The sequence below is a fragment of the Alosa alosa genome, chromosome 10 (assembly GCF_017589495.1).
Source record: "Alosa alosa isolate M-15738 ecotype Scorff River chromosome 10, AALO_Geno_1.1, whole genome shotgun sequence".
NCBI classification, from domain to species: domain Eukaryota; kingdom Metazoa; phylum Chordata; class Actinopteri; order Clupeiformes; family Clupeidae; genus Alosa; species Alosa alosa.
Window position 1 is genome coordinate 1,551,982 of NC_063198.1, and position 15,169 is coordinate 1,567,150.

The 15,169-nt window shown below is 42.9% G+C and overlaps 1 protein-coding gene across 3 annotated transcripts in view; it reads left to right on the top strand.

Moving 5' to 3' along the window:
- Nucleotides 1-15,169, top strand: part of nicn1 (nicolin 1) — an 85,141-nt gene that overhangs the window by 23,617 nt on the left and 46,355 nt on the right. For all 3 annotated transcript variants that reach the window (XM_048254791.1, XM_048254790.1, XM_048254792.1), the window contains exon 2: nt 12,180-12,318. In XM_048254791.1, coding sequence (XP_048110748.1) covers nt 12,187-12,318 — 132 coding nt within the window. In that variant the 5' untranslated portion in view covers nt 12,180-12,186. The remainder of the gene's footprint in view (nt 1-12,179; nt 12,319-15,169) is intronic.

The following is a 15,169-nucleotide window of genomic DNA, read 5'->3' on the forward strand; positions in this document are numbered from 1 at the left end:
CCTGTCCAGGTAAATCCCAAGTTGATGTAGTTTTCATCATATTTTCTACGTTTGGCTTTGTTGCCTATATCAGGCTCGGGCCGTGCAGCGATTGTGACAAATCTATCCATTTTAAGTAAGCTAGTTCACTAATGCAAATGGTAACTTGCCGCTAGCTTGGCTGGACTATTGCTAAGTTATATTATGAAGTTTGGCACAATACATTCTCACACAGGATAGGGATCAATAATACTTTCCACTACCAAAGATTTAGTATACATCTCTTCAATGGTTTATTTTGATTTTATAATGTTGACAATTACATAATCATTGAAAAAAATACATAGATAGTTCTAAAATGAAATAAACGTTTTTCCTTCTTTTTTTAATCAACCCTCCGCGCCTCCCCTGAAATGATTTGGCGCCCCCCTGGGGAGGCGCGCCTCACAGTTTGGGAACCTCTGTTTTAAAGGATGTTACGCTCAAAACACACCCATGACTAATTAAGAAACATAAGATCCACCTTTTTGCCGGACTTTTGAAAACAAAACCACACCCAATGTGGACTGGACAAACCCCTAAGCTATTTGCTAGTGACCATGCGTATTAGACAAATATAGCCCTATATCTCAATTACTATTCAGCCCACAGGGATGAATCTGAGGACAAATGATGGTCAAATAATATGATTTTAAATGTTAACATTGAACATTTTGGAATGCTCTACCTTTTTCAGCGATATATTAAAATCGATGTGTTTTAATACAGAGTAAATGCAATACAGGAATATGTACCATGTCCAAGGCACGGAGGAAGATAATACTTAACTGGTATTATATCTCATCTAGAGGGCATATGCTTTTAGAAAATATATAGTTTAGGGTGGTTAATCTGTTTTCCCTGGACATTATAGGCCAAAATGTATCCACACTAGATTTAGCTTTACAGAATAGAGGGCAATTTATTGTGCATGGCATGGAGGAAGATGGGAAATGTCTGAAATTGTGCAATATCTCTTCTAGAGGGTATGCTTTTAAAATATATAGTTTAGGGTGTTTAATTTGTTTTCCCTTGACTGTACATGCCAAAATGTATCCACTGTACACTAGATTCACCTTTGCAGAATAGAGGGCAATGCGTTGTGCATGGCATGGAGGAAGATGAGACATGTCTTAACTGGTGTTATATCTCATCTACAAGTAATATGCTTTCAGAAAATATAGTTTAGGGTATTTAAAGGAACTGTATGTAGGATTTTGGCCAAAACTGGTACTACAATCACTTTCAAAATACTGTAGAGCGGTGTACACCCCAGATGTGGTAACTAGAGCAGAGCTGGCAACCCAGATGCCGAAACACTACTGACTTTGTGATTACTAGATAGGTGGAGGGTGGCGGATCAGGCTAAAACACAAATATGTAAACATCAACATCAGTTGAGGGCTGCAACTTCACTTTTTTAAATGACTATATCCTGGCCGGACTACTGTTGTCAGTGATATAAGTATTTGAAATTAGCATGATTTCCGAATGTCTAGTGACAAATCAGGGCCATTTTATGATTAATTGAATTACATTTCTTACATACGGTTCCTTTAATCTGTTTTTCATAGACAGTGTAGGCTAAAATGTATCCGCTTTACACTAGATTCGCCTATACAGAATATAGGGCAACGTATGTGCATGGCATGGAGGAAGAAGGGAAATATGTTAAATGGTGTTATATCTCCTCTGGAGGGTTTATGCTTTCCGAAAATATATAGTTTAGGGTGTTTAATTTGCTTTCCCTAGACAGTATATGTTAAAATGTGTCCGCTTTACACTAGATTCGCCTATACAGAATAGATGGCAATGTATTGTGCATTGCATGAAGGAAGATGGGACATGTCCTAATTGGTGTCACATCACTTCTAGAGGTTATATGCTTTTAGAAAATATATAGTTTATGATTAATTATAATAATTTGTTTCCCTTAATAGTGCAGGCCAAAATGTATCAGCTGTCCACTTGATTCGTCTATACAGAATAGAGGAGTATGTATTATGCATGGTATGGAGGAAGATGGGACATAAGTTGATTAATGCTATATTTCATGTACAGGACATATGCTTTTAGAATATTTATAGTTTTGGCTGTTCTATTATTTTGGTAAAACCATGACCCATGCATAGGCATGCATTTTAATTATTAATCTTAAACTATATTTATTAGTATAGCATGCACCTTTTGCCAGACGTCACAACAGTCACCTCTTTGGAGGCTAGCTGCAGTTATCTGCACCTTTCTGTCGAATTTGAACATCATCATGTCCATCTTCAACTTTGCCTTTACAATTTTCCTTCATTCCTTCACTTACATAAACATACTGTGCTGTCTGATTACTGTTTTAGCCAAAATTGTGCAAAGTAAAGAGGCATCATACAGGCACATCTGATTGGACAGACAGTCTCTCAGTCAACCCCCGGGCAAGAGGTCAATTGCTATAAGTCTATAAGTCTTGGAAAATGATGGACTGATACTTTCGTGTGATAGGCCTATACTGTAAATGATTCAGTGACCTCTAAATCAGACCACCAAAAGCACTTTCCTAGGCTAAATAATGCTTAACTATGTGTTTGTACAACTTTAACATTGTGGAACACTTGCATGCAAAAACACACTGGCTCTATTTAAAGACTCAACAACCATTTCCATTGATTCAAAGGGCCAAAATGTAAAAATAGACACCAATTAGCAACAAACCAATCTGAAATAAGCCTGAGAAATGACAAACTCTTTGGAAATATTCTAAAATTCCATATTAAGTTAGATGGGGTCAGATATTCTTTAGAATGCTTATTCTATAACATTCTAATTACAGTTTTGTCAGTATTTGCTGAAGGATAATGCATAAAACAACCCTCATTTTAACATATTTCCACCAACTGGATTTTCAATGACTTTTACTATGGTGTTTAGATCACCAATTGAAATATAAAAATGTGAAAATAAATTCTGTTGCAATTAGTTTTGAGTCAGACCTTACTTTGCCTGGACTATTGGGAGAATTCTTCTGCAACCCCTCAGGCTTATTCCGTGGGTATCCAATTCTATCAGCACGGATGGTCCCACATGCCCAAATATTCTCATCGGTCAGGTCATTGAACAGGGTGGGGCTTGTGTAGAAATTATCTACAGCCTATACCCTTTTCCGAGATGCTGTGTGGAAACCAGCTCCATAACAGAATCGTAACTTAGACCCTTCCCTGCTCCAACCGGGGCCTTCCCCTCGTAAACAAAAAGTCCCAAATGTAGCCATTTGATGAGTCCGCAATGACAAAGAGTTTATAGCCCCACTTTCAAAGCTTGTCCTTCATATACTGTTTTTATGCTGATTCATGCTTTGGAAGCAACCATCCTTTCATCCACACTGATGTGTTGATATGGATCAAAGTTTTCTTTACAGGCTTCTCTCATATTTATATAGGGGCTTTATCTTTGCCAGTCGTACTGTCATACTGATCTGTTCCTCTTCTGGCATCATTTTCTTCGTCCTCTTTGGGGTCACTCATGTGAATTGCTCTGGCAATCATATGAAATCGCCGCCCTGACAAGACTGAATGAGGAAAGGCCAAACTGTAGAGGACATCCTCCAATAATCTGTGGTTGCCGACGCTTGCAACAGGCCCATATAATGAGCATCGCCAGATAAGCATAAATGTCCTCCAAAGTGAGAGTATGCCATGTGGTACCATGGTGAATGCTCCATATTTGTTAGTGTTCTGCAGAACAGTTAGCAGTGTGGATTTTGTGAGAAACAACTGAAAAAGCTGTAGTACGGTGTAAGTAGCTCCATTTATAATCTGGGGGCCAGGTGTTCTCTCTCCGGACGAAATGTTGTCATCCATGTCTATGTCATGCCATCCAGGTTCATCCTCAGAAGAGCTTGCTCTTTCTTCCTCCTCTTCTCTGTCTCTACCTCTGCCTCCAGCCGTGTTCTTTTCTCTGCCTGCCCTCACTTGGTCCTCTCAGTCCTTGCGTTTCGGTTAGAATTGAAGGACCGTGGTTGAACTCGCCAGCCTCTGGAAGTTTGTTACAGGACATACCCATATGCAACTTTTGCTTCACCATCGCGACACTAATTAGAGTAATAATGACTAAAATTGGATAACAGCTGCAGCAAATACTCACTGATACACCCTTGCCTAAAGTCTTTATAATCATTTACTCACGTGCAGAAACAGTAACCTAAGCATTCTTACTACCTTGGAGGCAAAAAATAAAAAATTTTGAACCAGCTAAGCCTATTTTACACAAATAGGCATACATAGGCTACCTTCAAATGGAGTGAACTGAAGTCAATAGAGACCATACGCTACCTTTGAATAGCTGTACCAAATCAAATTTTGCATTATAGGTTTCATTATTATGACCTACTTGATAAATCAATATAGCTTACATTCGAAATCTAACCAGTTATAAAGCTTATTTTTAGTGGAAATGTATTCATTCAGTGTAGGCTACCTCAACTCAATCAGTTTACAGCCTAACATGTAATTCATTTTAGCTGTAGCCTAAATGACGCTTGCGTTGCTTTTTTTAAGTGCTTATCATCTTCCACTCATGCCTCGTTCAGGCTAGCTTTGAATAGCTGCACGGGTGGGTAGGCTACATAAGGGTGTAAGCTGAAGCCTTCCCAAGGAATATGGGGAGTATAGGGCCTGGCATGTTTTATTATCAACACATCACATCTCTAGGAAATAATCCTAATCCTAGTTTCGTCCATAGCCTATAATGCCGCATGTAGCATTGCAGTGTAACAGAGTAATATTAGTCCATGAGCCAGGGCCCCAAGTTTGAGCCATCGGTATCATCTGGGGGGACTAAGTCTCATAGTGATTTTTGGCAAGGTATACACCCCTAGTACTAGAAAAATCACGATAGCAGTGCAGGGGTGGTAGCGAAATAATTTTTTTCAGCTCATGAAGTTACTAACCCCCTAAGATAAATTCCGTTTTTAAAATCTGGTGTATATGTTGTTTATGCTCATAGTAGGGATATTGTCAATATTCTATAATATGGTGCGTGGTATCATTGGAAAGGGGACCTTTTAGGCTTTCATTTAAGCCCAGTGCTGAATCTGTCTGACAAACACAGACGTCACATGACTCCTTTAAACCAGAAATAACTCACAATTTCCGCCTAAACTGTATGCTTTCTTTTATCCCTGTGGCTTGAAAGAACACCAGGGACACAAAACTCAACAACTTCAATACTCAAGGCACTCTGATGATTCAGAAAATGTACAATATATATAATATAGCCATACTATTTATTTGTGAGAGCCTTAAATTAGTCTTCAAAATAGAGTGGAGCCAATAGAATGGACAAATAGAATACCCTATTAGTCCAGGGCCAAATGGCCTAGTTTTTGAGATACCTCCACCCAATCATGTTTTTTTATATGTTTGATATGTCTAGTTTATGAAATGGATTGTTGTATAAAAATATTTTACTGCACAACTAGTTTTTTGTATGGTATTTGAATCCTCCCCAAAACCGGAAATTGTAAAAATTTGTTAACATTCACGGTTTTGTCATAACTTCCTCTGTTCATTTTTGCATTTAGAATAGCTCTGAAACTGGGGGGCAAACACATTGCAGAGGGGACGCCAGAGGGTGGATATCTCACTCGCAAAATGAAACAATATTTCTGTCGGGCGCTTACCATGGACCTCACAGTTGCAAAATGCAAGGGGACATGAATCCGCCTATATTTGCACGAACAATAACGGACAACGGCTCTTCAACTTGGCCTGTTAAAATCTAAAAAGTATCATTTTAAATCGTAAAAAAATACTGTCAACAACTAAGCAGACAGATGGACCAGGCTATTACATTTGCGTCATACTGTAGGCTGCAGATACCGGTAGTTTCAATTGTAGATAGGCCTATACTCTTGAAAGTTAATAGCAGTCTCCTCACATTCCTTCTTATTTCGGATTTAAAACGCACAACAGTGCATTAGATTAGGCTATAATTTAAATGGACATTTAAACGCTAGTTTCCTCTTTCCATCTCGCAAACTTTAGGCTACAGTATGGCGCAATATTGTTCATCTTTCGGCTATTTCGCAAAAGCCTGTTGTTCTGATATGTATTAATTTCATATTCTTACAATATAAACACAACACCAATAAATAGGCTACAATATAACGACTTGAGTTGAGACCGACTGTTTACATCGGAATTGTCCATGGTGTTATGGATCTATTTGTCTACAACACAATATAGGCTACAACAACATATCTTTAGAAATACAGGAGCAGCTTACTATATGCTGAAGAGTGATGACTGCGTAGCATGCCAGAATATACCCAAACTCTCAGATGTACATTAAAATTGATCTTTTCGGTAGGCTAGTCATTTCCAACTTCTCAAGCTGATGGTGCTCAAAATGCAACACAACCGTGTTCAAAGCAGGATGAGGACAAAGGAGGTTGTGTGTGTGTACAAAACTGAGCTAGAATTTAACAGCTTTGAACATATTTAACATTGTTTCATGAGTGTAATTGAGATTGCAGAATTGTGGGAAAACTGAGGAGTCAGTGCATCACCAAACCCTATAATAGTAGTGGGCCAGACCAGAATGGTTATAGAAAAGTTTGAGAACCTGTGGCCTAAAACATCGACATTTTGGGCAATATTGGTGGTTGCATGTTAGATCTGAAGTGAATTGACCTGTCGCTAAGCACCACCTTTAGAATGCTGATGAGCCAATGACAGTCCAGCATCAACGGGACTCGGACATCAGCTCGGACAACTCCATGGTCAAACGTTTTGCATCGGGGACGTGTAATACTGATAGCCCTTGTCATATACGGTAGTTAAAATGTGCCTGTGCACGTTCTGTGTTCTGTGTTCTGTACGGTAGTGCCAGAAAACCATGTGTGACACTTTACACTTGTACTTGTTACCAGAGTTGAGAGTAAACGAGTGAACGATAGACTGCCTCCTGCGTTATCATTTTACATGGTGTCAGAAGTGCACGACAAGTGAAGTCATGGCAAAATTCAGTCCTCCAACGAACTTTTCGTTTGACAAGCCAGGAGAGTGGCCGGATTGGAAGCAGCGTTTTGTAAGATTCAGAACTGCTACTAGCTTGGCGAGCCAGACCCACATTAAAATGTAGGGTCTGGGCACTCACCGTTCGCAGTGCTCAGTCCGAGGGGCGGGATAATCAGTTGTCTTTCAAATTCCCCTCTGCACGCAATAGGACAGCGGCAGCGCTATGAGTCCCATGCGTTTCCCACCAGCGGAGCTAGTTGGCTAGTTCAAACGTTTGCCAACTTAATAAAAGCTTAACTCGTGTCACACTGTTCGCCTTTGTTTTCAAGTAGCAGGGAATTCAAGCCAAACCGTTGCAACTCTGCCATCAATCATTATGTTAAGCACACCTAACGACTCTATACACGATTTCATTGGCCTGATTAAGTTTCGATTTCTGGAGCTCACAAGCCAACGGAGAGTTGCTAGACTAGCCCTGGCAGCAAATTAAATTTGCTGCCGCTAGGGGCGCGTCTAGGTTTCTAGGCTAAACTGCTTCTAAACTTAACAGAGAAAATGGCGCAGTGCAGGTGAGCAGCCTGATATATGCTATGGGAAGCGAGTCTGAGAATGCTATGGGAAGCGCGTCTGAGAATGTGTTTCGTTCGTTTATATTCACGGATGATGACGAGAAGGAGGATTTTGATGTAGTCCTGGGAAAGTTCGACGAGTACTTTGTATCTAGAAGAAATGTTATACACGAAAGAGCATGTTTCCATCAGCGTGTGCAAAGACCGGGGGAGAAGGCAGAGACTTTTATTAGGGCTTTGTATGAACACTCAGAACACTGTGATTTCGGCGCGAATAGGGAAGAGAACATCCGCGACCGAATTGTTGTGGGAGTAACAGACAAAGACGTCTCGCGGAAATTGCAGCTAATGAAGGACTTGACTCTGGCGGTAACCGTAGAGACGGTGAGGCAGTCGGAGGAGGTCGCTTCGCAGATCAGCATGCAAGGAGAGACAACAGGAGTCGTGCACAAAGTCACCCGCAAGCACAGTAAGCAAATTAAACACTACGTTAAGCCTAATAGAGGGAATGGTATAACAAGGAGGAAAACTGCCCTGCGCGAGAATCCACATGCAACACGTGTAACAAAATGGGACATTGGAGTAGAGTGTGCAGGAACAGGAGAGCAGTGAGTGAGGTCACTGAGCAGCCGCAGCAGTCATATTTCCTTGGGGCAATGAACAAAGCCGCTAATGGGTCATCGGAGAAATGGGCTGTCAAGTTGCTTCTGCGAAGAGACCTACCACTCACTCATACCCAAAAGACTACTTGAGTCTGCAGAAATCCCATTGGATAGCCCAGGGGGAGAGCTGCAATGCGTGGGACAGTTCCAGAGCACAGTAACCTATAAAGGAAAGACCTATCCACTCACTGCATATGTTGGACGCGGAAATGCTGTCAATAATCTTCTCAGTAGGCTGCTTTTTGTGAAGATGAACCTGGTGAGGAGGGTGGAGGAAACCGTGTACAGCACAGGACATTTACAGGCATACGGTGAGCATGGGACACTAAAGACTGAACCTGTTAGAATACAACTGAAAGACAATGCTCAGCCGTACGCCGTACACACAGCCAGGCGCGTGCCACTCCCCATGCTGCAAAAGGTCAAAGAGGAACTCCAGAGGATGGAGAGAAATGGCATCATCGAGAAGGTGACACTGCCCACCGACTGGTGTGCACCCATGGTGCCAGTCTTGAAAAAAAGCACAGGTAAAGCTTGCATCTGTGTTGACCTCAAGAGGCTGAATGAGGTTGTTAAAAGAGAACAATACATCCTGCCTACCACAGATGAAATCACAGTGAAACTAATGGCCTCCTTACACCAAACAACTTTGACAAGATTTGGGAAAGATTCTTGAAAGATTGTAGCCTTTTGAGTAATGCTTGAATGGGGGGGCATACGTTAAAAGACTACAATCTTTCAAGAATCTTTCCCAAATCTTGTCAAAGTTGTTTGGTGTAAGGTGGCCATAAGTGGGGCCACAGTCTTTTCATCACTTGATGCTGCTAGTGGTTTTTTTCAAATACCACTGCACCCAGACAGCTGTAGGCTCACTACTTTTATCACACCATTTGGCAGGTTTCATTTCAAGAGGCTCCCATTTGGAATAACTAGCGCGCCTGAAATTTTTCAGAGGAAGATGATGGAGACTCTTCAAGGGTTAGAGGGCGTTGAAGTCTTTATGGACGATATCCTCATCCATGGAGCCACTGTGAACGAACATGACCAGCACCTGGAGAAAATCATGCAGCGCATTGAGACAGCTGGTTTAAAGCTCAACCGCGAGAAGTGCTCCATCAGGAAAAGTCAGCTGCGGTTCCTCGGGCACCTCATTGATGAGTCTGGGATCCGGCCTGACCCAGATACAATAGAAGCTATACAGCAGCTGCCACCACCAACCAGCGTACATGAGCTGAAAAGGATCCTGGGGATGGTGAATTATCTGGGAAGATATATCCCCAATCTCTCCACTGTAGGACAGCTGCTGTACGAGCTCCTGAAGAACAAGAATGCATGGACATGGAGTCACGTGCAGCAAACTGCTTTCGAACACATCAAGCAGCTACTAACGACAACTAGCAGCGACTAACACCAGTTCTGGCCTACTAAGATGTGAAGAAGCCCACTGCTGTGTCGGCAGATGCAAGCAGCTATGGACTGGGGGGTGTGCTCCTCCAGCTCCATGGACAGCTGGTGTGTGGGCGTGCAAAAAGTTCTACAGATACCTCTGTGGGCTGGAACAATTCAAACTGGTAACCGACCACAAGCCGTTAGTGCCTCTCATTAACAACCGCAGCCTGGACAACGTGCCGTTACGATGTCAGCGTCTTCTCATGAGACTGATGAGATTCAACCCGGTAGCAGAGTATGCTCCAGGTAAAACTCTGGTTGTCGCAGACACCCTTTCCCGTAGTCCGCTGGCTGGCACGTGTTCAGAGACAGACATACACAGCGAGGTGGCATGTTATGTTGCTAATGTAGTGGGTGCGATCCCCGCAAGCAAGAACAAGCTGGACGAGATCAAAACGGTGACTGCATCAGACACTGAACTGCAGTCTGTCACAAAGCAAAGTGCCTGTCAGTATCAGACATTACGTTCAGGTGAAATCAGAGCTGTCAGAGTACAACGGCCTTGTCCTCAGAGGAAACAGGATCGTCGTGCCACAGCTGATGAGCGGGGAGATCCTCCAGAAAATCCATGAGGGCCACCAGGGCCTAGTTAAATGTAGAGAGAGAGCGTGCTCATCAGTGTGGTGGCCTGGCCCCTCTACTGAAATACGCAACCTTGTCACGTCGTGCCAGGTGTGCTGTGAACTGAAAAGAACACAACGAAAGGAACCTCTCATCCCACCGCTTCCAGAACGTCCGTGGAAGAGAATCGCAATGGATCTCTGTGAGTACAATCACCAAAATTTCAGACTACTACTCCAGGTTTATTGAAATACTGCACATGCCCACAACGACGAGCGCACAAGTCATTCGGAAGCTGAAGGCTGTCTTCGCCAGGTTTGGCATTCCAGATGAGGTGGTGAGCGATAACGTGCCGCAGTGGCGAGACAGCTCGACTTCAGACACTCCACGTCTATCCCTCACCATCCACAGGGCAATGGACATGCGGAGAGAGCCGTTCAGACGGCAAAGAAAATCCTCAAACAAGCAGATCCGGTGATGGCCTTGATGATTTATAGGTCTACCCCGTGTGCCACCACCGGCATCAGCCCAGCTGAGTTGTTGATGGGGAGAAAGATCAGGACAACGCTCCCTACATTGGAAAGGAATCTTCGACCTAAATGGCCCAACAGAGCTGCAGTGAAAGACAAGGACGGGAGAGAGAAAGCTAAGCAGGCGTATTACTACAACCGTCGCCATGGAGCCCGGCCCTTACCTGTCCTGCAGCCAGGAGATGCAGTCCGATGCAGGTTGGATCATGAAAAGGTGTGGACGTTGCCAGCAGTGATCTCTAGCGAGAGCGTCACTCCGAGATCTTTCATCGTCAAGACACAGCAGGGAGCTGAGCTTCGGCGGAACCGCCGTCACCTTCAACCTGAGCCGGTTCCCCAGCCCACCCCAACAGCATCCAGCGAGAACGCAGGGACAGACACCCACTCTGATACATTTCAGACTGTTCCTGCCAGCCAGAGCGATGCAGACCCCATACCCGCTCAGACTGTGACCAGATCTGGACGGGTGTGCAAGCCAGTCGATAGGCGCAACCTGTAGACGTGTGCTGACCCTATGGCCTTTGGGGGGGATTAAAAAAAAAAGGGGAAAGAGAGAAATTGAAAAAAAATGTTGTTATGGCATTAATGTTGATAATGTCTAATTGTGGTTATACAGGAATGTTGTGTTGAGATTAATGTCAACTAGAGTTGACTTGTTACCAGAGTTGAGAGTAAACGAGTGAACGATAGACTGCCTCCTGCGTTATCATTTTACAGCCGGTACCCCCAGAGGTTAGAAAACGGGGTATATTTTTCATCAAAAGTAATAGTTAGCCTATAGGACGTCTCTCGCGTTTGCAACAGCTCGACGTAATGTAGGCTACTAAGCCAACAACGTGGGCACAGGTTCCCTGTTAAATCCCAAGATGAAAATGCTCATTAACCAACTCCTATATTCTTACTACATCAAATATTAACGTAACCTAACATATCTTAGTATCAATCTTCCACTAGCTAGCTATAATATCAATCTTCCACTAGCTAGCATAATTAAGTCCCTTTTGATAGCTTCTGGAGGAAAGGAAATCCTTTTATCGATCAAAACGTCCTCAAAGCCTGCTTTCATATACTGTCAGCTGCCATTGTCCACAATGTATTTCTAATCAAGTCTGGTTTGTTTGTCCGAGTTTTCACACGGTAACAATGGGGGGCGGGGCTTAGCGACAGGTCAATTGGGTCGCGATAGTCTATCATTTACAAAAAGTGGGTCCCCAGAAAAAAAGTTTGGGAAACACTGGTCTAATAAGTCACTTGCCTTAGCAGGCATCAACGTACCAGCTATAAACTAGACTAATGTAGAGTTAAAAACTAGACTGAATGAAAAAAATGTATTACTTGATGATTATGATAAAATGATACAATGTTTATTTTTGCTTTTACTAGAGACACCATGAATAATGGACCTGTGGACTGTGTGATAAAAACTCCAGTGTCACTGCAGATTGGAGATACAGTGACTGATATGCTGCGACCAGGTGTTTATGTCACAGACATTGCTTTCCCAAATGGAAAACCCATAAAGGTAAAGTTGTTTGCTGTCAGTCAAATTTCAACCTTTGGTCCAAGAAACCTAAACTAATTTGTCAATGTTAAAGGAACCGCATGTAAGATTGTGGCCAAAACTGGTACTGCAATCACTTTTAAATTACTGTAGAGTAGTGTATCCCCTCCCCCTGCCCCCTGACTGGCAGAGCTGGCAACACGGATGCCGAAACACTACTGACTTTGTGATTAGTAGATAGGTGGAGGATGGTGTATCAGGCCAAAACACAATATGACAACATCAGTTGAGGGCTGCAACTTTTTAAATGACAATATCCTGGCCGGACTACTGTTGTCAGTGATAGAAGTATTTGAAATGAACATGATTTCTTAATGTCTAGTGACGTATCAGGGCCATTTTATGATTAATTGAGATACATTTCTTACATACGGTTCCTTTAAAAGGAATATTTTGAAATTGGGTCATTTATGTAGTAGAAATGTGACATCGTTTTTTAAATTTGTGCCTGAGAAAAGGCTCATGTGGATGAACTACCAGAATTCACCGCATGCGATGCCCTGCAAGGCCACTCCCACTCTGCTCACACTGGAAAAAACATGTCAGTAGCTCAGTACAAGCACACCAGGGGACTTTGGTATTAATAAGAACTCTAAAATTAAAACCATCATTGTTTTATGTTGCACTCAATCTTGTGGCCATATATTGAAAGTTCTGTTCTTCATAGGGAAGTTTTCAAAAATCAATTCAATTCAATTAAAAGAACTTTATTTTTCCGTTAGGAACTTCACATGTGGAGGAGCAGCAGGGTTCACGGTGGCCACGACGGCCATGGCCCCTAATTGCCCCTTGCGTTGGCCGTGATGCCCCTTTGAAAATCAGAGATTTACAGGCCACTGTGGCCTTGGTGCCCCCTTCTTTCAATATTCTGGTTTGCATTCGACTAATAGCGTATTTTATTAGCCTATGGCCTGTCAAAATAATCTTATTCACAGTAGGCTAAATAATGATTAAATATAATCATAAATTCTAGCTTCTGCGCCTATCTCCCTACCCATTCATCTCGGTGGAATACTTCACGAACCCTTGGTTCAACACATGACAAACCATATATCAAAATAAACAGCAGACCTTACCGAACACAAAGGCATGCAGGTCTACTGCTGTGAATAGCCTAAATACAACTTTGATCATTTTTATAAGTTCACAGAAATGAATGCACGAGTCTGCTTCGCGTCGGACCGTTGTACAACCTCGACCGGGCATTAATTTCTGTGAACAGACCACCATCATACCTTACCTACTGTATAGTTAACTTTGGCCTTTTTTTTTTACCCTACAATACACACACACACACACACACACACACACACACACACACACACACACACACACACACACACAGAGTGCACACTAGACATATGGCAGATAGTACAAACTTTGCTTAGCCTGGTGAATAAATAAGTTGTTAATACCTCCACAGAGGGACAATAAATAATAGTTAAAAAGAGTCCAGGTGTCAAAAGAGAGAGAAGACGGTTCAAGATAGGGGTTCAACCATTCAAAAGTCTAATGGATGCTGGGACAAAGCTTGACAGGGCTCTATTTGTCCTTAGTGTAGGTGCTCTGTTTCTGTGGCCTGAGGGTAGGCAATACTGACTGTGTGTAGAGTGTGTGTGATGTCCAAAGTGATTTGTTTTGCTTTTTGGTTAGTCCTTTTGTTGTATATTGATGAGTGATTCCTGCTGTTGTCCAGTTATTTTGCTGCTTAGTTTGATGATTCTGTTTTGTGGGTTCCTATGGATGTTGGACAGTGCTCCAAACCAGGTTAGTGATGTTGAAGGTGATTATGGATTCAATGAAACATCTGTAGAATGCTGTCAGAACGGATTGGTGGACCTGGAGTTTGCAGAGTTTGCGAAGGAAAAAGAGACGCTTTGGTATTTGTTTTGAAGTTGAGTTTGTGGTCGATTATTGTCCCAAGATATGTGTATGTGTCAACCCTCTATCGGCTGGTTGTTGACAGTCAGAGTGGGGATGATGGAGGGGGCCTTTCTGAAGTCTATTATTAGTTCTTTTGTTTTAGTGAAATTGAGATCAAGGCAATTCCGGCTGCACCAGTCTGAAAAAGTGGCCAGCTCAGACTGTAACTGATCGGATGAGTTGGTGGAGTCCATGATGACAGTGTCGTCAGAATACTTAATGTATGTAATGTCTGGGTTTGTGCTTCTGCAGTCGTTGGTGTAGAGAGTGTAAAGAACTGGTGAGATGACAGAGCCCTGTGGAGCACCTGTAGAGATCCTTCTGGATGAGCTGAGGTGGCCGTTAACTTTCACTCTCTGGTGTCTGTCTGTCAGGAATGAGAGCACTCAGAGTATGAGGTGGGGATTGACCTCCATCTGGATAAGATGTTGTCCCATTAGATGGGGTTGCACAGTGTTAAAGGCACTCGAGAAGTTTATGAACACCAGCCGTACAAATTACTTGGGCTTCTCAAGGTGGGTATAAGCTCCATGCAGCAGCGTCAGTGTGGTGTCGTCTACCCCTCTGTGACGTTTGTACGCAAACTGAAGCGGTTCAACGTACTTACTGACCTCCGCCTGTAGTTGTGTGATCATTAGCCTCTCAAAGCCTTTCATGACCAGGGATGTTAAGGCCACAGGTCGGTAGTCATTGTCGCAGGTGGGGTTACTCTTTTTAGGCACAGGGCATATGATGAATGATTTCCAGACTGAGGGGATGGAGTGTTCAGCCAGTGAGCGGTTAAAGAGGAGAGCAAGCTGGTTACTGCAGGCCTTCAGCAGGCGGCCACAGATCTGGTCTGGCCCTGGTGCTTTATTTGGCCTCGTCCTTCTCAACACCAGCTCAACCT